We start from the raw sequence: 26,938 nt of genomic DNA on the forward strand, positions 1-26,938 counted from the left end.
GGATGTGAAGGTTGATTTCTTCCATGGGACTGAAATGGGGAAGAATATTTTTAAACAGTCACTTTGATGTTGACATGGAAAATCTCTGAAAAGCTGTTGACTTGTCAACACTTGCAGATCCCATTTTACAAATTTTGAACAACATCTTTCTTGAAGAGGAGATTCTAAAAGATTGCAGTAAAAGTTTGTTGTTCCTAGTTGTGTTTCTATTCCCAGCATTTGAGCACGATAAGTTGGAATCCAGGCAGTGCAAGCCCAGACGTGTGTAGCCAAATGAGAAGAAATAAAAGGGAAAAGAAAACCAAACAAAAACAGACAAGAAATGTATTTAGCTTTGGTTCTCCTTCTAACAGTTCTAATCCCTTGTGACACAGTTGGTGCAAAATCTTATGCATTGTTATTAATCTAATCCCTGTGGTTCTTGCATAAGGCCTTAGTCACTCCAGCATCTGTAAGGAAGTTCAGAGGTCCCTGGAACAAAAAGAGTGCATTTTTATACAGCTGAAAAACAGGTCATGTACCTGCCCATGGCAGGAGATTTGGGACTAGATGATCTTTGTGGTGTCTTCCAGCCCAAACCATCCTATAATTCTGCAGAAAGGAGGACAGGCAAAGGCAGGGATCCTGTATTTGTCAATCTGTGTGTGACAGGCAACTTGCTTACAGCAGTGTAATTAGTGCACACAATACTCAGTAGCTTCATATGCTACACTGTAACAAAAAGATGTCAGGGGGAAGGATAGTAACATAAGGAATTCAGTTCCTTGGGCTTATTATTTAAATAAGGTTAGAGCTAGCCATTTACAGTCTTCTTATTTGATGGATTGGAACAAGTGAGTTTGTAGGCAGAGATGCAGAGAACTGAAATGTGTGTTTTAATCATGCTTTATTGTGGGGAATAGATGTCATCATTTCACAACAAACCTGAAAGTTATCTATACCTCGTTCTTTGTCATGAGACTTGCTTTTAGGTCTACTGTGAATTAATTTTGTACTACCATTTAATATTGATATGCACATCAGAGAGTGCATGGTGTCTTCTACTAAGTGAAGAAGGAAGTGAGTTAATTGGTTTTATTCCAAAATACTTCTGAAGTCTATTAAACTGGTCTGAGCAGTATTTGGATCCTACACTCTGATTTGTTGGCACAACCCTGTTGAACATCTTTTATAGGGTTTGTCTGAATAATGCACTGCATTGTAAACTTGAGATACAAAAAATAAATCCATGTACCCTCAGCTTCTCAGCTGATTATTAAATAAAATAAAAAAAAAAGTGATTTTGCAGTGCTGATACATTTGAGACAGGATGAAGGATGTTTTAAAATTTCAAAACTTGTTCTTCAGTCTGGATGATCTGACCAGTGCAAGACAAGTGCTTGGCTCATTTGTGGGGAGGCAAATGGGTATTTGGGGCCATCATAACTTGAATTGCATTGTATTATAAAATGTACTTTGCAACTCTGAGGGAAATGTAAATTTCCATGTTCCCTGAACCAGAGGCTCAGGTGCATGTAATCATTCTTTTCAGATGTAATATATATGTGTATATATGTATATGTATATATTTCCATATATATGGAAAAGTAATATTCTCTTCTGTGTAGTACTTTGTAGTGATAAGCATGATTGTATACACATTGTACATTTTTGCATATATTGCATTAAAGTATATCTTTTTTTATACATAATTTGTATATATATAGAGAGAGAATGCATTTTTGATTCTTTTCATTCTATTAAATCATAAAATCATAGAATACCAGTTGGAAGGGACCAAGTCAAGGATCGTCTGTTCCAATTTTTCTTGGCAAAAGCATGGGCTAGACAAGATAGCTCAGCTCTCTGTCCATCTGAATATTAAAAGTGTCGAGCACTGGAGAATTCTCCACTTCTCTGGTGAGACTATTCTAATAGCTGATTGTCCTCATGTGAAAGCTTTTTTTTCCTTTTGTGTATAATCAGAATCTTCCCAGAAGTACCTTGTACCCATTACCACTCATCTCCTTCTCATGATTTCTTGTAGTCTCCATATTTGATCATCTTTGTGGCTTTTCTTTGAACCCTCTCCAGCCTGCCCACATCTGTTTTGTGTAGCAGGAACCAAAACTGAGCACAGTATTCCAGGCACGGCCTGATGAGTGCTGAGTGAGTTGGGATAATGAGTTCATTGTCTTTGCTGGTGTTGGCTGTGCAGCCCAGCACCCTGCTGATTTTCTGTGCTGCACCAGGACACCTCTCTCTCACTGAACTTGTCCACTAGGACCCACAGGACTCTTTCCACAAAGCTGTTCCCCAACCAGGTAAATCCCAGTCCTGCTTAGCTAAAATGTGCAGATTAGCATCAACATGCTGGAAGTTCAGTTCAAAGCCTTAATGGGTTTTGTTTTCCTGGTCTCCTACATGTTTTAAAAGAATGGGAGAGAACATCTTTTAAGTGAAAAGACACACAGCACTCAGGGCAAACTGGATTGATATCCACAGGGAATGGGTGCACAATGCAGCTTGAAAACAAGGAATGGGAAAGTAGCAAAACCCTGTGGGACAGGGCTCTGGGAAACAGTATCAATCTTTAAGGGTAGAAAGAGCACTGAGCAGGACTGGTGGGTTGGATGTGCTGGGCAGAGTTTGTGGCAGTCTTGCTTCTGCAGTGTGGTGCCAGTGAAACTGGAGCTGTTTTGTTATTTTGCTGCTGAGCCTGTTGGTAGAAACATTGGGAGGAGAGGTGTCAGGAGTTTACTGGGGCAGAGGTTGGCGACCTGGCACAGGATTTGGGAGGAAATGGGAAAGAAGCTGCAAGACAGGGTGAAAATCTGTTTAACACTTGTATTACAGGTGTGTTTGGTTTTGTGCTGTCATTTCAAAGTCATGATCATCTGGAGGAAATACAGATTCACCCTGTTTGCAGAGAAAAGGAAAATAGGACAAGTGTGTGCCAGTTAAAAAAAAATGTGAAAAAGAAGTTGAAATACAACTTTATTTTTTAAAATTATTTTCCTTCCATCCACTCAAGAAACCCTTTAAATACCTTAATCTTTTAAGGTTTTTTCAGTAACATTAAGAGACTGGAGCCTTTTTTTGAATGCAGATACTTGTGAAAAGTATCTGTTTAAGAATTTGAAGTGTGGACCAACTGTGAGAGACAAAGTGATAAGGGGAGTGCTCTTGCAATCACCAGAATTGTACGTACACTGAAATTTAATTTAATTTTTCTGTTTTACAGAAAAAGTTTTGAAGTAAGACCTCAGTGTCAGGGGTTTTCTGGTTCCCCCCCCCCTTTGTTTTGTTTCTTAAGCAGAGGCTTAGTGGAAGGCCATTTGTGATAAACAAAGTACTTCGTGCAGGCCTTGCAGTGTATTTCCCGAAGAATGTGTCTGTTCTCTTTGTACCCCTCCTGGGTGGCCTAGAATAGCTGATTTCTGTTATCTCTAGAGCAGCAGCTGTAGTTCTCCATAAGGCTACAAACCTGCTCTGTGGTCTTGCCTGCCCTGGGAGGTACCTTCAGTGCTGGGTAGCAGGAGCCAGGAATGTGGCATCACTCTGGAGAAGGCAGGAACTTCTTGTGTGGGACCTTTGGAACACCATGACCTGTGCATGGGCATTTCCCTTGAGCCTGTGAACTGGCAGAAAATGGGCACTTGCCCAGAACTTCAACCATTTGCAAATCAGCTTCACTTGTGCAGCTGAAAGGGGGAGCAAAGATGGAATTAATGAAAAATTTCCTTCAATGTGTAAGGAAAGGGAAGGTATTTGAGTTTTTCGTGGCATCACTGAATGCTTTAAAACTCTTTGAAGGTGACTTAAGTCAGCATTTCTTCTGTTTCCTATACTGTGCGTCAGAGGAAATGAATGGGACTGTTCTCACCCTTACTTTATTAGTCAAGAACAGGGGTCTCTCAACAGGGCAGAAGATCAGTGAGTAATAAGCCTTCTGAAAGGATTTTTTTTTTTTTTTTTTTTACATTATGTACCTGTGATACTCATTCCACAGAAATCACAAGGAGCAAAGTTTAACAGGAAGCCAGAGGCTGTAAAATAAATATACAGATGGTGGCATCATTCACAGTTACTACAGGGAGAGTAATTATATTTCTGATCATCAGCTGCTCACTTAGCGGGTGAACACACCCTTTCACAGCTTCTTGTACTCTGTGGCCTCACCAACTCCCTCCTGAAAAGCACATCTAGCACTGTGCCATGTGCTGGAGCCTAAGCTTGGCAAAAACATTCACAATACATATTTTGACTTATTCAGGATCCTTCCCCAGCCCAAGCAAGGAAACCTTTAATTAGTTACACAACCATAAAGTTTGGAGAAGACCTCTTAGATCATCAAGTCCAGCCATTAACCCAGCACTGCCAAGTTAATTTTTGCACTCTTCTCCATCTTTGTATGTTGGAATGGTTGTGAAAACGTTTTTTTTACAAGTCATTACTCTCCATATTTATTTTCTAAATCTTACCAGTTGTTTTCAGCCATCTCTATCTACTTGTGTTTCCCACTGAGCCTCATCTCTTTCTTCTTGCTTTTTTTCCCTCTTGAGAGGGTTCTGGTGGGTCCTTGTGTAACTTCCCTAACAACTTCTATTTGCTGCTGCTTCTAACTGACTTTGGAAGGACTGAAGGTAATAAAAATATTTTCCAAAAAAGTAACAAACATTTGGGTTTTAGGAGGGGGAATTATCTTTTATGATCAGATATTTTTGGTATTACTGAAGACCTCAGGGTCCTGAGACTGATAATATTGAGGCTTTTTTAATCAGCATAAATCACCAGCTGTGGATTTATTCTAAAAAGTCAATGTCATTTAAGAGAAATTTAGACAGACTTTGCATTGTGTAGGAAGCTTATGAAAGACTAAACTGCATTTTTTTCCTCAAGCTAGTAACACAGTGTTTCCTTTACCTGGTTTTTGTTTGTTTTTGTTCAATAATCTTTTTGTGAAATATCTTTTGGGAGATAAATAGATTATCTTACTCATTCAGAATTTTAATAGGGTTTTGCTTTCTAAGTTTCTCTCCTCATGGCTGAGCAGTCCAGGCTGAATCATCTGGTATCATGGAATTCCATGTTTGCAGACCAAACCAAAAAGCCTCTGAATCCATTTATCTGGCTTTTTGGGCTTTGATTGTTTGCTTGTTTTAGAATACTGATGGGGGCTTCCTTCCTCCCCCTCTTTTTTTTGTTTTTTTCCCAAGAGAGATAGCATGGGAGCAATTTTCTGTAGCTGGTGTAAAGGAGCTGTTAGTCGAGTTTGTCACTCAAAGCTGGTCAGGAAATTCTTTCCAGTGTGTCCAGATGCTTCCTGTGCACAAGGCTGCTGTCATACTTGGCACATGATTAAAAAAAAACAACATCACACTGAGGCTGCTTTTTATTTTGCTTTTAACCGGGTCCTTTGGCATCATGGAGGGAGGACAGTTTTGCTGGTTGGACACTGTGCTTGGGCTTGTTTGGAAGAACAAAAAAGAGCCATGTAAAATATTTATTTATTTATTTATTTATAAAGCCTTACACTAATTCATTTTCTGCACATATCAGGTTCTGCATTGTTGAAAAAAAAAAATAGTTTTTTTTAAAAATACTTCTAGCAGTGCTGCATTTCAGAAGAGGAAGATTCGGCATCTTTGCATTCTGGGGGGTATTTGAGCAGATCCTGATGCATCCTCTGACCTCTTTGTGGATTGTATTATTTTTTTACATGCTTTTACATGGGAAAAGTTGTGTAAGCTGTACATTCTGGTTGTTCCTGTAAAACTTGTGGGCTGCTGGACCTATAAAGGAAACAACTGGCTTTGGACAGGTCTCACCTGCACTCCCTGGCCCAGATAAACTTGATTCTCTCAGGAATAAAGTTTCCTACATTTTCTCCTTATGTCCTTACAACACAATGTTGGGAATCCCATCCTCTGTCTTTGCCCAGGTTGAAACTGCGTGTCATCAGACCCCACTGCCCCAGAGGAGGATGTGGAAAGAGGAGAATACAAAAGGAAACAACACCAGGAGGAAAATTCTTTACATACAACTCATTTTGACAGGAAATGTTGTGCTCCTACCAGCAGAATTTTATAACTATTTTCAAGATACTAATTTTACTTTATTCCAAATTTGCATTTATTTCTTGCTACTGAGAATCCAGTTCCTTCTCTCTTAGAAGATAGATGAGTATTTTGGTCTTTGAAAAGTTTGCTTCATCATCATCGGAGTTACCAGCAGATCTTTAATGCACATGAAAGATGCTGTGAGTTCTGCTGGATGGTACATTCAAAACTGAAGGAATCCTCAGTTTTGGAAGTACCCACTGAATGTGCTTCTTCAAGAACTGGCCTGTAAAGTCACTGCATTGTGTAACCCATAAGTAGCTCTAAGGATTTCAGAGTATTATCTCTTTGAGATGGATCAGAATCTGGCCACTGCACAGATTCTGTGGTGCTGCCTTGATAAATTAGGGAAGGGAGGAGAAAATACCCATTTTCTGATAGGAAAACTGGAAAAACAATGAAAGATAGTGAATTGGACTTTCTCTAAAGATACTTTTCAAGCAGTATAGTTAGGGGTCTGAAACATAAAACATGTAAATGCACAGGATTAGAAAAATCTTCCAACTTTGATCTTGCAAAAGGTTTTGCAGGTTTTAATTGCTCCCAGGTTTCACACAATAGACTTTGAAACAATCTAAGTTGCAAAAACTAAAATGACAAGATTAAAGGAGATTTTTACCATTGCAGCAACCACTATCTAGAGCTATAGCACAGTGTTGTTTCTGCAAGGAAAAACGCACAGCAAAGTGGGGAGGGTGGAGAGGGGGGACACATGCTATGTTGTACCTTGTGCCTGCATGATGGGCACTCAGGAGGCATCCTCAGCTCTTCTGTCATAGTTTCAAGCTGTCTGGGATTCATGCTGAGCTCTGTGGATAGGCTGTCCAGCATGGCTTTAGAAAGTATTTTGCCTGGATTTGGATAGATCTGTGTTTGTGGTGTGCACAGTCTTCCACTGGTGGGTTTAGTCAGGAGAAACTGAATGGAGAGTGGGTATGTGCACATGGCTGGGGCTTGAAGCTGTTCCCTCTCCTACCACTCCAGTGAGCACTGTAATCGGCTTGTCTGTGATGAAATGTGGAAAAAATCTCCAGCAGAGACTTTCTATGTCCTGATGAGAGATGAAGGAGCACATGTGAAGGGTGGTGATCTCTAACAGTGGCTACCATCATCTCCTTTCCTGTCATTTGAATGAAGACACTGGTAGTTCTTGAAAGAAAAAATAGTTGATATTTTAACATATTTTTCCCTTTGTTTCACTATTTTATTTATTCAATGGGTAGTTGTGAGCTGTATTCTGTAAATGCCTCCACATGCTGGAGGATCTAATTTTCCATGTGGGAGTACAGAATAAACTTTAGAACACAAAAGATTACATGGAAAGGTGGCATTAATTATACAAAATTACCATCAGAAGGCAGATTATTATACAGAACATTCTTTTTAACGTTATGAAACAGCTTTTAATTTAATATGAAGTTTGAACAGACAACACTCAAAAATAATCACAAAGCTTTGGAGTTTAATTTCTTGTAAGGGAGTATCTTTAAAGGTAATTGTTGAAGCATACTAAGTACATTTGGGGGAAAAGAAAATTTAAATATAAGTTCTGCTGAATAATAATAAAAGGATTAATTGAAATAATTAATTTCTGGTCATAACAGAGCTTGGTGAGAAGAGGTGAAATGGAGCAATACTGGAGTTCTTCTCTGAGTCCCAAATATCTATGAGCTGTAAAATATGAGAGCAGCCTTGCAGAGAAAAACACTGCAGGTGGGGGTGCTTGTGGATGAAAAGTTTGATATGACCTGGCAAATGTACACTCATAGCCCAGGAAGCCAAAAGTATCCTGGGCTGCAGAGAAAGGAGTGTGGCCAGCAGGTCAAGGGAGGTGATTGTCCCCCTCTCCTCTGCCCTTGTGAGACCCCACCTGCAGTGCTGCATCCAGCTCTGGGGTCCTCAGCACAGGAAAGGTTTGAGCCTGTTGGAGTGAGTCCAGAGGAGGGACATAAAGATGATCAGAAGGACAGAGCACCTCTCCTATGAGGAGAACCTTCTTGTTGCCATCTTCTCGTTGCCGTCTTTCAGTACCTTAAGGGAGCTTGTAAGAAAGCTGGGGACAAGCTCTTTAGCAAGGCCTGTAGCAATAGTACAGGGATAATGGTTTCACATTTAAAGAGGGTAGATTCAGATTAGATGTGAGGCAAACATCTTTTACAATCAAGGTGCTGAAGCTTTGGAACAGGTTGCTCAGAGAGGTGGTAGATGTCCTTCCGTGGAAACATTCAAGCTCAGGTTAGACAGAGGTCTGATCTTGCTGAAGGAGTTTATGCTCAGCACAGGAGGGGTTGAACTAGATGACATTTAAAGGTAAAGCCAAAACATGCTATGATTCTACATAGTTCATTTCACAGGCATGCAAATGTAAACAAAAAAAGCTTGCAAAGAAAAGGAGTGTAATCTATTTGATGTCTTGCTTAAAAAAAATAAATAAGAAAATTAGGCAGAAAGTAAGAGGAAAAAAATCATAACATAGGCACTGATTTGTCTGTGGCTAAAGTTGCAAAATGTGACATAGTCAGTGATGAGGTAAGACTTGTGTTTTGCAATTATCCCTGGCTTTGGAGCTGTACAAGCCCTTACATGTTTCCTTTTTATCTCTAATTATGACAGCTTATTTTTGCCAAATTTGGTTTAAAAACCAAAAAAAACACCACCTGCTCCAAGAGCTACAGGGTTATTACAGTGAGATGAAAACCCTGACATGGTCATAATTCTTTTTGCTTGTATCTGTGGGCCACCAGTGTAACCAGGTCCATGATGCTGAGTGGATGATGGGTGCCCACCTGGAGCCAGGCTTCACAGCTGGGAACTGAAATGCAGATATGGCAAAGTCTGGAGCAGAGCCAGGAAATGAACTCTAAATGTGTGAGTCTAGGTAGCTGTGATGAATGTGGGAGACAGGAGATTCCTGATCAGGATGGTTTGTGCTTGTTCTCAGAAAATCCTGAGGGAGTTACTGTAGTCCAAGACTTGAAAGATCCCAACAGATGAACCTTGTGGAGAAGTGTTTACCTCCAGCACCTCCCAACATCCCTGCTCAGCTTTCAACCACCCTTCCCACTCTTGTCTGTGATGTTTTTGAGTCAAGGCTGTTTGTTTGGGTTTTTTTTTTGCTGTTGTTGTGAGAGTGGTAAATTTCAGGAAAAAAAGGGAATGTTTTAAAAACATAGAAAATGTTCTTGCTGTTCAGGTATCTGGCTGTGAAACCATTTGGCAGGGGTGGTTTATTTCAGCTGACTCTGGAGAATCTGAAGAATGCCACAAATGCATTTTTAATGGTCATCTGCAATTTTAACAAATTGGAACCAATCAGGGCATCATTTAGAGTGAAAAATAGCTCCATGATATGAAGTCATTCTAAAGCACAGGGCCAGATGAAAATATCCACATAGGCTTTGAACTCACCGTGTTTGTGAAGCTGATCAATGCACAACCAAAGCATTGCTCTTTTTTTTTGTGTGTGTGAGATGTGTGTCATCTGCAAAGGATGAAACTGGAGGGATTATAGTCAAGATTGTTTTTAAATTTATCCTATGTTAAAACCGTATGTCAACATGTATCTTCTTCTTGCAATGGTATTTTCAACACTTGGGCTGCTGGCAGAGACTTGGATAATTGAATATAGTGTTCCTGTTGCTTGCCTGTGGCTTTTTAGCAGCTGTGGGGCAAATATCACCTTTCTTTAAATAACCTCTGTGCAATAAAATGGCTGAGTGCTAGTTACTGGGTTTTGGCTCTCCTGAACATCAATGACAACTGGGGACATATTTGCAATTTTAGTTTTTTGAAAACAGCTCATATTGAGAGAAAGGAAATGTTGTGATAAATATGCTTCCTCTTTGCTTGCCTCCATAGAACATCTTTCCTTGTTGGTTTCTAATAAAGCCTTCAAGCTACCTGGAACCATGCAGCCAGATCAGTCAGTGTGCCTTAGGTGTGTCTGCTGCAGACCTGCTCTGTCTCCAGAATGATTACACTGTTGCAAGGCAGAGCAAGGGAGTGATGAGACAGGTGGCAAGGGCTGCTTGCACTGATTTTAAAGGCAGCATCCTCACTGACTTTAATAGGGCCTGGATTAAAGGGCAGCAGCTGTCTAATGCAGCCTCCCTGCAGCCACGGGCAGCTCCTTGAGCCGCTCATGGAGGTGTCACCCAGGGGATGGGAAGATGTCACCATGCCCCCTTTCTTATCCAGAACAGTTTTTAAAGGTTGGGCAGAGGGATACCTGTGATGAAATAACACCAATGCTACCTGGTCTGCAGCAGTAGTCTTTGGAAGCGGGGGGGAGGGAAACTGAAAGCTGTTTTTATGAAGCTGTGATGTGGTTTGGGTTGGTTTCCTAAAAAAAACTCTTGCTTTATTAAGTGCTCAGTTTCCTTTAATACTTCGGGATATTACAAAGATTTATTTGAGGTCCCAAAGATAACCAGTTCCTGAGTGTCTGAGAAAGTCCTTAAGGAGTGAGAGGAGAGAGACAAGAATGTGTGCCACCAAGAAAAGAAATGTGTGAGCTGAAGCTGTCCACTCCCTTGGCCCAGCTGGGGCAGCCACATTTAGAGCTGCTTGCCTGCTACACCCCAGCCCTTTTCCCGAGGGCCTGGAGTGGGGAGCTGGTGCTGAAAGCCTGAGCATGGAACAGGAGGAGCAGAGCACCTGGAGCTCAGACAGGATTGCCCTCTACATGATGGTAAAAAATACCACAGTCTAATTATTTTTTGTTTGCTGGGTCACCAGGCAAAGTGGTGATCATCACTGATGCCATAAATATTTATAGAAAAAAATTCCATTCCATCTTCTACTTTCACTGAGGTATTTACCCTCACTCTTTCTCTGTTTGTTGTCAGGTTACCCACCTGATTAATTTTTCCTTTCTCTACACTTGTGGGCTAATGTAATGTTGCATATATTCAGGTATCTGTGACAAGAATTACTATGCTGTTTTTGCAAGAGTGCTTTTTTATATATATTTTGCATGCTGGTAATAGAGTGTGTTTCTGTTTGAGATGATACATTATTATTGTTGAGTGCATTTTTTTTTTTTTTTTCTTTTGGATATATTATCAAAGACTTCGCTGGTTTGGCTTTTCTAAGAAAATCTTTATAAATCCATTTTCAGTAGCTCTGCTTTGCATATTCATGCATTTATACATATTTTACACAGCCTTAATATGTTGAAGAAAAATCAGGGGTCAAGCAGAAGCTCACAGATCCAATTAATGAGTTCTAGTAAATGCCCTTAAATCCTTTGTGCATTGGGAGTGGGGCACAGAGACACCTCTCCTGATGCTTATTTTCACTTATTCCTTCAATATTTAATTAGCATGGCTTAGTCACTGTAATTCTCAGTGAGTTTTTAAAAGATTTAATTTGAAACTAATTAGACCAATTCTCTGACTATTAATTACCCAGGACTGCAGATGTAGGAATGGCAGGAGATCAGTCCATGTGAAAGAAACTGCACTGGGTGCAGTTTTATATCAAGGCCGAATCTCAGGTGTGGCTGAACAGACTTAGGCAAATCTCTCCAGCTTTCTCTGTACCCCTTTTGTCCTTTGAAAGAAGGAAGAGGGGAGTGGCATAACAATCTCAATGTTGTGCTTGGCATTTGTCCTGCAAGGAGAAGCAGGTCAGCCCCAAGCAGGAGTGTTCAGTCATGTTGTCTGAACCATGAGTCAGAGCAGCAAGATGTGTTGCTGGTGTGGCTATGTGCATACCATGTGTGTGTCTCATGGTACATATGTTTATGTGTGCATTTGTGTGTCCTGACACATCTCGAGTTGGAAGGGACCCACAAGTATCATAAGGTTCAGCTCCCTGCCCCTCTCAGGACTATCTAAAACTAAGCCACATGGCAAAGAGCATCATCCAGAAATGTACTTTCCAGTCTTTAAAGTAATGAGTAATTTTTATTTTGCCATAACTTTTAAGGGTGAAATAATTGTATTGGTTGTGGAACATCGTATTTATCTGAGGCTCTTTCCTGGCTGGATTTACAGATATGGGAGTCTGTGCAGGAGATCTTGTTTTTCAGAGTTTCAGTGTCCTGAAGTAGACATACTGCTAGCTGGAGATGCTCATTTGTTAATCAGCATGTGAAATTTCAATGAAGCATTACAAACTCTTAAGTTTTCCATTCCTGCTTCTGGGCAGATGGGTATTACTGTAAGCTTGCAATAAATGTATCATACCGAAATTTGTAAACTTGCCAGTTTGATTGAAGTGAGGAACCTTGCTCGTGCTTTGTAACTCTTGTGGTTTTGTGTAAACATTTCTTAGGAAGTCTCAAGTTGTCGTAAGGAATATACACCTGAGTCTCTTTGTTACTTCAGTAAAGACACAGAGGCTTAGATCTCACTCTTAGAAGAATAAAAAGGAAAATTATGCTTCTTTTTTTAAATTTTCCAAAACAATGCTGTCCATTTTCCCTGCTGGTACCTTGGTTCTCACCTGAGACTTTAGTCTTGCATCTTTCTGAGTGGCTGTAGGTGACTTGTTAGCAGTGGATTTGCAGGCATAGAAGCATTGCTGCGGTGTGCTGTGCAAATCCTGACCAGCTGATTGTTTTTCCACAGACCTGCAACCCTGCCAGGCAGCAAAAGATGTGCATGGCAGAGGAGAGAGCCTGTCTGAGAAACCACTGTGCAGCTGTGGGGTCTGGCCACGCAGCAAAGTGGGAATTAGACTTTCCTGTCCATCATTTGTTCAAATGGCAGCATGAGCCCCACTTCTGCCTTATTAAAGGAAGTACAGCAGTAAGTGATAGGAAAACACTAGCAAGATTTATTTCTGTGTGTTTACAACTGCTCCTGATGCAGTGGCCATAGGCATTCCAGACAAGCTGCTGCAGGTGCCCTGCATTTTGAGACCCTCAGCTGCTGTAAATCGCAGTCATGCACAGAGATTTTCAGTGTTCGTTCTTTGCACTAACATCAAAACTGTGCCTGCTTTCAGGTTTGTCTCCCACCTCCCATTGCAGGAGGGAATGAAAGAGGCAGCTCTCTCTCCTGAAACACATGGGAGATGAAGTGTGTCTGTTTTTCATGAGAATATTCATGAGGAGCTGCAGACTGAACAACTTGAGTCTGTAGTAGCAAGGGTGACTGCAGTTTCTGTCACCCTTCATGTTTGGATGACAGGAAGATGACTTACTTGGGTGAAAATTTCATCTCCTTGCACTTGGTTGCTCTAAATCCCAAGTAGCAATTGAGAATATTCTTAAGTAAGGTGTCTTTTAGTCTGTTATCTATATGTTAATAATTTTTAATGTTAATGCAGTATACATTAATGGCTAGGAAAGCTGTGGTTACTTTTTTAAAAACTGTAGAAACAACAGAGCCCTTTTACTAGCACATACCATGTCTACTGGCAATAATTAAAAAAAAATAAACTTAGATCTGTTTTTAATTTTTTAACTCACCTTAGTTTCCTATGATTCTTTTGTTTTTCCCAAATACAAAATACTGAAAAATTACCATTTTATATGCTGCTAGAGACACGTAATTTATTTTATCTATTTTAATTTGGTCTGTGATCTTGATTTACTTTTTTTAACCATCTGTTCATCTGCTAGAAAGACATTTTTGAGAGGTCTTCTTGTTTGACTGTTGGAATAACTTCACTGTGGTGCTGGACTGCTTCTGCCAGTAAAAGACCTAAGTTCAGTAAGCAGCACTGAACCATGTTCTGCTGTCAGGATTTTGCAGTTATCCTTTATGTTTGAGCAGAATTTGATCCCGTTCCTTATTTTAAAAATATGTTTTATTTTTTCTCTTTGCTACAAGGCTGCTTTTCTTTCTGCATCTGTTTACCACTTGTGTTGCAGAGGTCATCACTGTAATTACCAGTGAAAGCTCAAAACAGAGGGAATCAATCTTTTTTGTGTTTCAGGGAATTTTCATCTACAGCTCTAAGGACAAAAACTAAATTAACTGCATATTTTACTAATCTGAGAACAGATTTGGAATGGAAGCTATTAGCTGGGCATGTCTTGGCCTCAAAGTTTTTGGCAAACTAATGAGGTCAAGAAAGAAATTAAGAAAGCTCAAAGGATTGATCTGTAGGACCATTTTAAGAGCTCTCTAGTTGAGCTATGGAGTGATTAGAGACGTGATTGCAATGTGTCTGGCATAAACAAGCAAATGAGGACCTGTTTAGGACAGTGGACAAAAAGAAGAGAAATACAGGCTGAAAAACTGCCAACAAGTGGAATTCAGAGATTATCACTTTTCACCAAAAAGTTGGAAACCTTACTGGTGGAGACATACCAGTTGTATTGATGTGCAAGATATGCAGCTGGGACTCAGTCTTCTGGGAACTTCTGTAGAGGCTCTTGGCTTTCTTTTTCATGTTCTCAAGTCTTTAATCATCATTAAGAGCATCTTTATAGATAAGACAGATATAAATGAACAGTGCAAGAGTATGAGTAATGAAAAAAAATCAGGTTGGTATTGCTAATAGGCAGTTTGTCTTCAGAATCTCCATACATTTGTTCAGAAAAAGTGTTTATTAAACAATTTCATGCATATTTCTAAGTTCCTTGTATATTAGCAAACAGGCAAAAAGACCATTTCTTTTTGCAAATTATTTGCTATACACATTTCAATCACATATTTATTTTATAAGAAAGTTTTGCTCTGTTTCTGTGTAAAATAAACTTGGTTTATGTCACCACTGAAAGTAGTGAAAAATGTTAAGTCATTTATCATGCTAATGAGAAAACAATCTCAACTGTAAAAAGAAAAAGATAAGTAAGAAAACCATCAGTCTTCAGTTTTCATGCTGCTCGCTCTAGACAGCTTGTTAAGTCACATTGAGGTTAGAGAGTGTATGCCATGGAAAGACTTCTAAAGCAAATTTTGGGGAACAAACCACCAAAACTGGTGTGATTTTGTTCATGTCTTTTGTTATTTTGTCATGTAAAAGACCCAGACAGAGCATTAAACAGACAAATATGAAACTCCTATGTAGAGTTTGGATACGGGACAGGAGGTTTTTCATGCATCTAGTTTGGTTTTGCATTATTCAGACCAGCCCTGTTGGGATTGGTGACACTTTTTAAAGAGTGTGAGGAGTATCCATTAGAATTAGAAAAAAAGGAGTTTTAAAGTTTTTTTTTCCTGCCACAAAGACTCTTAAAAAGCTGGTGTAAATTTTACAAATTGATTTTATAAAGTATCCTTCTAATAATTTAAAGTGAGGACTCACTGTGTTGTGCAGGGAGATGGAAAATCCAGTGAAGTACACTGTGGTATAATTTAAAACAATCTGCCACTTTTTAGTACTGGTTATTTGGTAACTCTTCTGTTGCTTCAGGCAGTTGTGACTGTGTGGCTGAGGAATGGGGAAACAAACAGCAAGAGACAAATTATGCTTAGGCTGGAGTAACAGCAGAGCTGCTGGCAGCACCACAGTGTGATGGCCATGGCTGCTCCAGGGGTCAGAAATTCTTCTGCTGCTGATTTCTGCTTGCAGATGGGGCAGTGGTTCATACTTAGGGATAGTCTGGTATCTGCAAACCAGTCCTCACAGTGGGATCAGGAAAATGAGAGTCCCAGCTGGTCAGTCACAAACCTTTAGCTTTATCTGGTTGGGGCTGAAGTCTCTGTGGAGCTGTGAGCCCTCACCTAGCTGTTAGTTGTCCTTACATTCCCATTTCCATGGAAGCCACTCTTATACCAGACATGATTATGAGATGGCAATAAAAAACCTTAGTCTGTTAAGGCTGAGTTCCTGTGAGCAGTGGAGATGGGATATTCCTACAGTCTCTACCTGTCTCCAAAGAAGCTTTTTCTTACTGTTTGCTTTTTCCAGGAGGAATCTCCAGTTAAAGCATGTACAAAGTTGGTTGTGAGGGTTGATATTTCCTTCCACCCCTTGCTTCATTGAATTAAGTTTAAAAATAAAATACTTTTATTCTTAAACTTCCTTCTCCTTTGTTTTTTGCAATGGTGAGCATCACTCTCTCCAGATGTCCACCTTCCTTTACATGCGCTTCCCTGAAATTGTTCCTCTATTGTGTTCCTTGTTAATTAATTATGCTATTCTCAGTTTCAGGGCTGTTGTTTTTTTTTCTCCTTTGGCTTCTTCGAGACTGTGATAAAATCCCATAACTTGTGTAGCAAGAGACTTACTCATTATACTTATGTTAATTATCTTGCAGCATCTACTTTGTCATAGAGACCAAAAACATCACAATAGTAAATTGCAGTCAATTCACTATTTCTAAATTACTTTGTTCTTCCACACCATCCTTCTCCATGTCTTCTACTAGTTCTGTAAAAGCTGCTGTCATCATTAAGGGGAAAAATTTTCATCTTTTCAGTAAGTAGTAAGGTATTTTAAAAGAAAGTTCATAGTACAGTACCAGGGCTTTATTGCCTCACTGGCCATTTATTTTGAAGACATATAAAATGCTTCTGTGCTTATGCAAGGAGACAAGAAAATGAAGGTAGATTAATGGATAAATGAAAGCTAAGAAGTACAACTGTTTGTCCCCTCTCTTCCCCAGCAGGAAAGGCCTGATAGCAGGTAGTGCCTTGTATCTCTAAGTGAAATCTGACCATCAAGAAATGGAGAGGCAGCAAGGCAGTGTAGGGAGCTGAGAGATTTTTGCTTAGCAATTGGCAGAGCACAACACTGTGGCTATTGTTGACAGCAGTTAAGAAACTTAGCTAGAGGTCAGTTAAAAAAAAAAACAATAAAGTCAGTCAACAGGGAAACATTAGGAATAATTAAATTCCAATATGATTAGCTTTTATATAACCTTGTTGCAGCACATTCTCCATTGCTGGCAGGCTAAACAAAGAGGTCTCCTGATCCAGCTGTAAAATCTCTATGAATTTGGGTTGGATTCTTCCATCTTTTCTGTGTTTGCAATCAACAAAACAATCAGATCAATAATGCCCATTCATCTTGCTAAGATATTCCAACATCATCCTGAATATGGGATAAAAAAGATAAATCTTTATTAGCTTAGGAAGCAGGACTGAGTGAAGCGTAGTACCCAAAGCTGATAAAGACCTTTCATTGAGGAACAAATTAGGAAGCAGTTTCACCCCAGGTTAGAATGGAAAACACAAACCAGAGAATGGGATTGGTCTGAAGGCACATCTTAGCTCTGGAAAGTTGGCATGGAAGGATACACTGAGAGATGGAAAACAAACAAAAATCATATCAAGGTTTGTTGTTTGATTGTAAAACATATTCATCTTCAAATAAGAGTAACCAGTTTCTTATATTGCTTCATTCCAACACAGTAGATCTTGGTAGTTCTTCTCTTTTGCTTAAAGTTTTAGCCTAAACTTTTCTGGAAGCTGACAAGCTGCACACATCTTTTCAACTTCAGGGCAAGATTAAACAAAACTCCAGCAGCACTAACCACTCCAACACAGAGTCAGGAGGAAGCCAAATCTCACAGAGTGAGTTGCAATTAAATCACAAGTGGAAGGCATTTTCCAGGGGTAAAACATTAGTGTGGGTGACCTCAGTCTGCAGCAGCAGAGCTCCCAAACAGCAATTTCCCTAAAATGGTAAAAGGTTGGAGGTTTTTTTGTGTGTTTTTTCTGTTTCTTTCCATGGCAATACTTCTAACACGTAAGAAAAATCTGTGCAACAGGAATATGTGTCTAGTCTTTAATGTAAACCTCCTTAAAATGCAGAAAATAGTGGAATGGTTTGGTTTGAAAATGTAATTGCTCAGGTCTGTCTTTTAGCTTTCTATTTAAGTGAATTTGTATTGCTGCATTTTTCATGTCTTTCTTTAGTTAATTGCTCTCAGTCCGTACTTTATCAGTGCTTCTCCAAAATTTAGAAAACAGGATTACCCAAAATGTGAGATGGATTTCGAACAAAAAAAACTTCTTTATTGATGCTTGGTGGTGTAAGAAAAATAGAAGCTCAGTCATTACTGTTATACAATGTTTGCATAAATGAGAGCAAAATAAATAAGCTCTTTTTTTCACTTTTATTTTGTGTTGGGCTTTTTTTTGAGATAGAAGATACGCATTAATTAATGTTTTACTTATGTCACCTCACTTGAAGTGATGAGGCTGTAGCCTAGAAGATGCTATGATCTTTTCCAGACCGAAAAACTTATCTCACTCCCTCCTCTCTTCTTTAATTTCATCGGGTTTTTTTGTTTGGTTGGTTGGTTGGTTTGGTTTCAATGATGTATAGCATGGTCTTAAACCTTATTGCTAATTTAGAGTGTTCAGTATTCAATGAACAGTATATTTGTCCTTTCCTCAACTATTTTAAACACAGGGTGAGAGCTGAGCATGAATTGATGTCTTTGGTGTGGGCTTTCTCATTCTTTATGGTTCTGTGTAATGATGAAGTTGGGGAAAAGGTTTCTGCTGTACTTGGGAACTGAAACCTCTGGAGATGCTGCAGCAGCACAATGGGCTGTCCCATCTGCAGAGTGAGTGGTTGGGAGCTGCTGGAGACAAGGAGCTGTGGAACTGGTGGTCCCAGCCCTGCCCACACTGTGGCAGCATGCCAGCTGAAGAGAATTTGTAAACATGGAAATTACCTGGTGACAGAGGGGTGTACTTCTAGCTGCAGCATTACTTGATAGATGTCTCTTTAATAATCTGTTGTCTGTGGCTGTGCTGGGACCATGCTGACCTGCAATGTGGCAGGCATTCTAGGATGGCATGTTACATTTTTCTCAGTATCTGACCCATCATCTCAAGGACTTAAGAAGTCAGCCACTGGAAATTCATTTAGTCCTTTCAGTCTGTGCTGGTCAGAAATTCCTGTGGAAACCTCCTGCAGTGCACTTCTGTTGCAAGTTTGGTGCCACTGAACTAAAACCCCTGTGCTGGCCAGGCTAGCTCCAGGGCATGTCCAAAGTTTATTTCAATACTCACTGCACACATGCTGAAATCCTTTTTTTTTTTTTAAAGTTATTGAAAATTAACATTTTTCAAGTTTCTCCCCCCATGCCCAAAATTTCACTTCTCAATTTATAATTCCATTTGTAGATTGCAATTTTTGAAAAGTGTGATCTAGTAAAATTTATGTCTTTGGGTGTGACATATTAAGTGTCTAAAGCTTTTCATATCAGACAAATGTGAATTTCCAACAAGTTATTTATTAGCTTGGACTGGAATAAAAGATCTTGCTGGGAAGAAAATTAAACATAGATTTCAGCTGATAAATATTTAGCCTTTGTATTAAATCTTAGCATAGAAATTTTAATAAGTAGCAAATGTAATAAATCTGTAATCCTTAAATCAGTTAGTATTGCTTCTCAGATTAATTATGTATTTATTTGGAACTCAGAAGAAATAGGATGATGTTTTTAGTATTGGCTGTATATCCTGATACCTTAAAGAAATGAAAATAATTGGATGCCTTAAAGAAATGAAAGCAGTAAGTCTGCTTTTTGCTCATAGACTGCTACAAAACTGACTCCTTTTCATCCAGTTTTTAAAAATTCCTTACAAATGTACCTCTTCTCTCTGTTGTGCTTAAACTGGGGGATGTTCTTTGGGATATCTCTGTTGGTTACTCGTTGATAAGTCAATTTCCATTTTCTTTCCCTGGTGACCTACGGATGGTTGAATGTCTGTACATTACTGTATATCCCTTATAATATCTATTTGTGCATTCACATATAAGATCCTACTGGAAGAAAATCTGCTGTGATGCAGAGTAATGTAAACTTTTTGTAGGAGTTTGTGGCAGTTCATGTGAGAGGATGAGCTGAACAGAAGCACCAGCAGCACATGAGGGTGACATACCAGCTCCCTCCTTATACAGGTGTGGGACTAACCATCGTCTGTTCAACATAAACAAATACATTTCAGATAGCTGAGCAGCTTTTCAGACATTTCCTTGGGAGGAAGAGCACACTTTACATGGGGCTTGCAGATGATGATGATGGATTTCGGTGCCCCTGAGGGCTGACTTACACTTATGTCAGGAGGACTGCAGTGGACACACACAGTGTTGAAGGATTTGATGCAGTGGTGGCCTGATCATCAGAAGGGTGGCCACCTTTGAACTGGAGAGGACCAGCATTCACTGCTGGGTGCATCTGACTCAGAGAATTTCCTTGAGTATCCGCAAGCAAAGCTCAGAGCAGGAGACTGTGCAAAAGCTGGCAGCAATGCGCGTGTTCGATGTAGGTAAGGAGGCTGGCAGTTGTTGCTGGCTGACTGATATCAAGCAGCAGGCAGGTTGCAAAGGTTGTATTATTGAAATGCATTCTGTGATTTGTTTATGAGCTTGCCCAAAGAGAAGCCCGATGAGAAGTAAGATGGCTTTTCCACTGAAGCTCAGAAAGGGTGATAATTCAGCCTTTATACTTCTTGACTTCATTTTTCTATGTGTTTGCTGTTTATTTCATTTACTTTATGCTGTGGCATTTAGTTTGACTGACATTTTCAAATGTACAATAATTGAGATCTGTGCTCTTTAACCTTAAAGAAAAAGCTATAAGGTGGTCAAACTATTTCGATTAAACTTCAATTTCTTTGGAACAGATGTTGGATCAGAGCTGAGTGGAGGGCAAATAAGCTCCATTTAACACCAGGCAAAACACAACTGAGGAGTCTATGACTGGGGATTGCTGAAAGTTTTTCACTGACTTGGAGCTGATGCAATAGCAGGTGCCTGGGACTGTGTGCACTTTGGATCTTCTTTTTCCTCTTTTCTTTTTTGGCTTCTGCATCTTTTACAGTGTTAATGCTTCTTACATTGCCATGTGGACATTTTATTCTATTGTACTGGCAGCTTAGTTTTTCCTTCTCCATAACATTGTTTGTACAGAATTTTGGGGGTTTGTGTGATATTGTTTTTAGAGCTCTGATAACCTTCTGAGTTCAAGGTATTATGCAGATGTGATTACTAACTCAGTGTCACTGGGTGAGTCTGCATAACCACTTATAAAATGAAGAAAACTTAGAAATTTTTGAGGGATGTTTTAGAAATCAGAGGGTAGCAAGTGTGGCTGTTGGCAGCTTGGTGATTTAGAATATAATGCTCTGAATTTTTGAAGTGTCCTATACAGCTTTGAACCCTTTTTAAATGTGTCCATGCTGTCCCTAGCCGAGGCCAGGTCGGTGTGGTGCATTTATCTGCTTAGTGGCAGTATTTATCTGCTCAGTGGTATTTTGTGGTGGTGTTATAGGAGAGTTTTTATCCTGTGTGAGATGTTTCTCTATTTTACAGGGTAGATCTGTCTTAATCTAGAACAGTCCCAGACAGACACAATCACCTTTTTTGTCTCAGTAAATTTGGTTTCTGTGGTGGCAACTGTCATGAATTGGGGAGCAAGAAGGAGCAGAATACAGAATACAGTACAGAATATTACAGAATACCAAATATAGAATACAGAACGCAGACGGAGTTTTGCAGGAACACACATTTTGTGTTGTTAATTGCTCTTGGGATTGTACTTGTACTGCTAACCATGAGTGCTTGAAAAGTAATGAGAAGCCAATCCACATTTTCCCATTTCAAAGGGCTACTGGATCATGAGTGATACCAAAAGTTTGGTTAGCAGAATAAGTCCTTACCTGTCTTGAAAGTTTTGGATGAAGTAGTATCTATGAGAGAGCAAGTACTGAAGGGGACTGTGATCTTTCTAGGATCAACCAAACAAAATCATGAATGAGAGATGGAAATAAGAATGGCTTGGTGGTTTTATCTCTGATTAAGAGCTGAGTCCAATGATATGCAGGCAAATGTGCATGGATCAGCCCCAGAATCTCTGGCTGGAGTGCTGGCAGTGGTCTGAGCACCAGGCTGCCACTAGAAACTGAGGAAGAAAGGAAATTTCTTTGGTGCTTGTAGCCAGCACTGTCTGCTAATGCTGTGTGTGACACCACTGGCAGCCTGGCTTGCTATGGAGGCCAGTTCTCCAAAGAGATGGGACACAACTGTGCTTAGCCACAGCCTGAATTGCCTGGATAAACAGGGATATAACAGCACAGACTAAATCTCCACCTTGATCAAGGCTCAGAAAGACATTCCCTATCACTGTCTATCAAATCACTCACATTTCTCCAGACAACTTTAGCTTCTTGGCTCCTGGAACAGAACTGATGAAGGCTTAGGTGTGGTCTGATTAGTGGTTTGCTTCTGCCCTTCCTGCCTGCATCTGTGGCTGTCTCTTGTGTTATCTATCCCCAGATTATAAAATCTTGTGATTTTATCATCTCTTTGCCTGGCAGGGCTTCCCTCTCCACCTCCAGTTCCCAAAGTTTCATTCTACTCCTTTGATCTCTTTGGTCAGAAATTCTTTCATTGTTATCCCTTTAAAAGTTGGCCTTTTGCAGTATTTTGTTTTTAAAGTGTACTGCTTAGCAATTTATCTTAAATGAGAGCAAGAAGAGTCTCTTATGTGGTAATATACAATGGGTTGGGGTATGGACAAAAATGTCTCTAAGCTGTGTACTTGGTTAAGTAGCCTTTCTTTGGGTCAGTTTTGTGCATAACATTCCTCCTGGGAAGTTACTTAGGATAGGTCAAGAACCTAAGATTTTGATCTGGGAAATTTAAGTGAAAAATGGGAATATAACTTCCTGGTAGACAAAACTGAAGATAAAATCAGTAATAACAGTAGTTTGGCAGTAAAAGTATTAACTGATTTAAAATTTAAAAAAAAAAAAAAAAAGAATTTATGTAAAAGGATTTGTGAGGTAACAAAACTGAGGTTATCTATTATAATTCTGCTATAGATCTGTACCAAATTAGCAAAATGTCTTTCATGCCAGATATCTTTAAATAGTCTTGCCTTTACATGCACACACTTCCCTTAAATCTCCTCAGAGCATTTATTTATTGATAGGGGCTGTGTAGAGGTAAGAAAATTAGATTATATGTTATGTTAAATACATTTCCATATTGCTGTTGTTTCATTGTACTGCTTAAGCTCCCAGTAGGGACTTTAATTTTGTGTATATTTTTAAGAAACATTTTTTTAAAGCAGAAGTTTGGAAAAGTAGCCATTTTTAATTCTGACAGTCTGGACTATTCAGTATGACCTAAGGAGAAAAGTTTTTTGGAAACCAAACTTTATGCTTAGTCTTTCCTATTGTGTTTCCCTTTCAGCAGAGAAAGGATGCACAAAGATAGTTTCTGTGGGTTTAGGAAACAGATGATAGCATGCAAAGCCCCATGTTTGTATGCACTGTGGTGTTTTGACCTTTATTTAATGGTGTTTTTTGAAAACTTCAGAGCAGGTCAGTGAAAGGGTGTACTTAATGTTTGAGGTCAGCAAGTGAAAACAGAAGAGGGTCATCTGCCCCTTATTGTGTGTGTGAGGAGTGAGGTTTTTTATCTATTTATTTGAAATTTTCTTAGCTGGTCTTCAAAGGAGTTAAAAAAATAAAAAAAGAGGCAACATTATCTAATCAAAGCTGCTCAGCCAACTAATGACGTCAAGTAGTAACCTTAACCTTCACTTTCTCACCATATTTCCTTTGGACTATAAGCTATTTAATACAGCTTAAAATTACCTCATCCATCATAGCAATGTAGCCTTTTTCTTTGCTTCACTATGTAGTGGGTTTATCAGCACTGGGCATGGGAATGAGGTGAAGAATAATTTCTTCTTTAATTGAATTTGCAGATTGGAATGTGAGGGGGGAGAATTGGGTTGTGCTGGCAGCAGGCCAGCACCCCAGGTTGTCAGCTCCCTGCGTACCAAGGGTGCTTTAATCACTGCACAGAGCAGGTGCCAGGGTATGGGATGAGCGTGTTCAGTACTGCAGTTGTGTCTAACATGAAATTTGAGCTACAGCAGTAATTTAGAACAGAAACACAACTGCATGTGGTCACACTCCGTGCTGACTTGACTTCTGTGTCTGAGAAGGATGATTGCATTGTGTGATGAGAGCGGGTGTCAGGTGTTATCATGGGGAAATAAAAGCACTTATTACCTTGTGGTGTGATTTGTTCATATGACTGTGCTGTTGGAAAGAATAATTTTGCCTTCTGGTATCATTTTCAACAGCATGTCTCTTCTTCCTGCTGTTTCCAGTAAAAGTAGTGAGGCTTCTTAGGATACTCAGAGGTGATGTACACGTAGATAATTAAAGCAGGTGTCGTTCTCAATTCAGTTCTCAATATTTTAGAGAATAATGTGGTATTGCTTTTTTGAAAAGGAAGGTAATTGTCAAATACTTAAAAATTAGCAGTTAAATTGCAGTTGGCAGATCCTTGCAGTAGCAACACCTTGTTGTTTTTCTTGTTGCTTATGTCAGTCTAGAACATGAGAATCACAGATTTGTTTTTTTTCCTCAGAATATGGCGGAATGGGTTTGGACTTCTCCTACAATATTGCAGTGGCAGAAGAGCTGGGAAATATCCATTGTGGAGGAATTCCCATGGCTATTGGAGTGCAAGCTAGCATGGCTACCCCTGCTCTTACAAGGTAATTTTCAGAAAGTTTGGTTTAGCCTAAAACCCGACTGTCATGAGTAGAAAAAACAATACTGTGTAGATTGCTATTCAGTAATGCCTGAGGAAAGAAACTACTCTCTACTTCTCTCAGACAGTTTGTTTAGGGGAGAAAATTATTTTTCTTTTTTTTTTTTTTATGCTAGATCTATATTAATTATATGTTAAAACATAAACCTTGCTGAGTAGTAGATGATATGTTTACAAACACAGAATCTTGGTGTCACAACCAATTAAAAAAAAATTAATTCCAGAATCCAATTTGTTCATGTTTGTCTTCTTTCTTATATCCCAGGTCTGGAATACTAAGTAATTAAGTAATACTAAGGATGCATTTAGTTGTAATGATTAGGATCAATCTAATTCTGCTTTATAATTTACTTGCTCTTTTTCCAGCTTTGCAAGGGGTCAGCCCTAAAGTTGTCGCACATATATCATGCCTCCTAAATACACCCATTCTAGACAATGAATCATTTTTCTTTTCCTCATCAACTATGTCAGTGTTCCCATTTTAATCACTTACTATCATTCAGACTCCTGAATCATTTTAATCTGATTTGTTGGGGTTTTATCCTCCCTCAGTAAAAGTGACAGTTACCAACTTCTTCATGCAGTAGTTTCGCAGATATTCTGTCATAACAGCAGTTCTTAAAACTAAAGTGGGGCAACTGGCTGGTAGACCAGTTTGCCCCTGGACCTAAAATTTGGAATATAAGGGTGGGAATAAAATTCTAATAAATATGTTGCAATCAGGAATTCCTCTGCACTAAACAGATATACAAGAAAGGAAGTTATACTCAGAAGAACATTTTAGGGATTTTTTGGTAATTTTCAGGGGCTTGTTGATTTTTTTTCCCAGTATGAATGAAAATGCCTGCAGATCTGCTGTAGAGTCTGGAATATAAGCTCTATTCCCTTGACATCTTCTTATCCTGCTGCATGTGTGACTTTTGAAGTCTCATCTACAGCAAATTTTTCATAAAGTTTTTTCTCCTGTATGTAATACACCAAAAGCTTGCTAAGTGCATGGAGTTCAGTATGTCTGTTGCAACAGCGGCTTAGCTATAGACCAACTGAGAATAAGAATAGTATTTTAAAAGACTTCAGACAGTACTGTCTTGCCCCCATGACAGCCTTTTATTCAGGGGGTTAAAGAAACTCTGTGGTTAAAAGAAAATGGGATTTTGTTCCTTTGCAGTTTTTTAGCCTTCTTTTACTCTGTTCTGCTCTATCAAAACAGGGAATTTATGTATATTTATGCTAGTGAAATCCTACAGTGGAAGTTCTTGGAAAATAAGAGTGAAATTGTTGTTAACTTGATGAAATCTGTTAATTTGTATCTGCATTATTCAATTTTTCCTCCACTGCTGAACCAATTCCACTGGCTCTTTATACAGTATAATGCCCCCCACACACATGTCAAAGTGAAACTTGGTAATGAAAAGAGAAAGCTGGTTGCTACAGGAGATTTTGCCTGCATGCATCTTTTCCTCATGCTGTATATGGGAGGGCCAACTGCTTGTCCTGGGTTGTGGATTCAAGGGGCACCCATGTCCTGGATGGTTTCTTTAAAACCATCTGTGTGCTGTGGGGATTCTAAACATGGTTGTAGAGATAAGCCATGTTTTGCATCTTGACTGTGCATTATTGCACAAGTCAATATATTGATGGTCACAACCAATAATGTGGGAATCAACCATCAACCCCTAAAAAAGCCTCTGTAGCTCTTTGTTGGCTTTCATAACTTTGGGCTTTGTTCAGCATTCATCCAGCACGTACTGAGTGTACCTACAAACTAACTCCTTGAATGTGATTCCTATCATTCCCAGAATCCTTCACTTAGGGTGAAGCAGTAGGACTTTCTAAATTTAAGAACTAAATGCAAAATGATTTGTCAGCAGTGATCTGACTTTGGATGGTACAGTCAACTTTCTGTCAGGTCTTTCAAATGCATTCAGATATAATACTTGCACTTACAAATAGAGTGGAGAAAGCAACTCCTAGCTGAGGCAGTGAATGATATGCATTTCCCAGAGTTTATAGACAAACCTGTAGGGTATCACATATGTAGTGATACCAGATCAGTTTGGAGCTGCTTATCTCAGCAGTAGGCAGTGAACTTTACCTTTTTATATTTTTTTCCTGTTGTTTATAGGCAAATAGTAAGGATAATGATGGTTATTTACTAGGAAGAGAATGCTTTGCTATTTCATCACTGATTCTTTCTCCACCCTTATTAACCCCTGGGAATTATTATCAAAAAAGTAAGTTTTCTTATCTGATTTATTGTTTGCTATAAAGAGAGAATCTGCAGCTGACAATTAGAACATATAAACAAAACTGTGTGGATCACAGAAGTGTTACATCTGTATTTTACCATGGTTTTACTTTCTTTTTACCCTCTAATTACAAGATTGTATAGC

At 39.2% G+C, this 26,938-nt stretch overlaps 1 protein-coding gene across 1 annotated transcript in view; it reads left to right on the plus strand.

Moving 5' to 3' along the window:
- LOC107200274 (probable acyl-CoA dehydrogenase 6) overlaps nucleotides 1–26,938 on the plus strand; it is a 74,120-nt gene that overhangs the window by 19,773 nt on the left and 27,409 nt on the right. Inside the window, exon 3 of the mRNA XM_015618546.3 lies at nucleotides 24,360–24,489. Within this exon, the coding sequence (XP_015474032.1) occupies nucleotides 24,360–24,489 (130 nt within the window). The remainder of the gene's footprint in view (nucleotides 1–24,359; nucleotides 24,490–26,938) is intronic.

The sequence above is a fragment of the Parus major genome, chromosome 2 (genome assembly GCF_001522545.3).
Source record: "Parus major isolate Abel chromosome 2, Parus_major1.1, whole genome shotgun sequence".
Lineage (NCBI taxonomy): Eukaryota > Metazoa > Chordata > Aves > Passeriformes > Paridae > Parus > Parus major.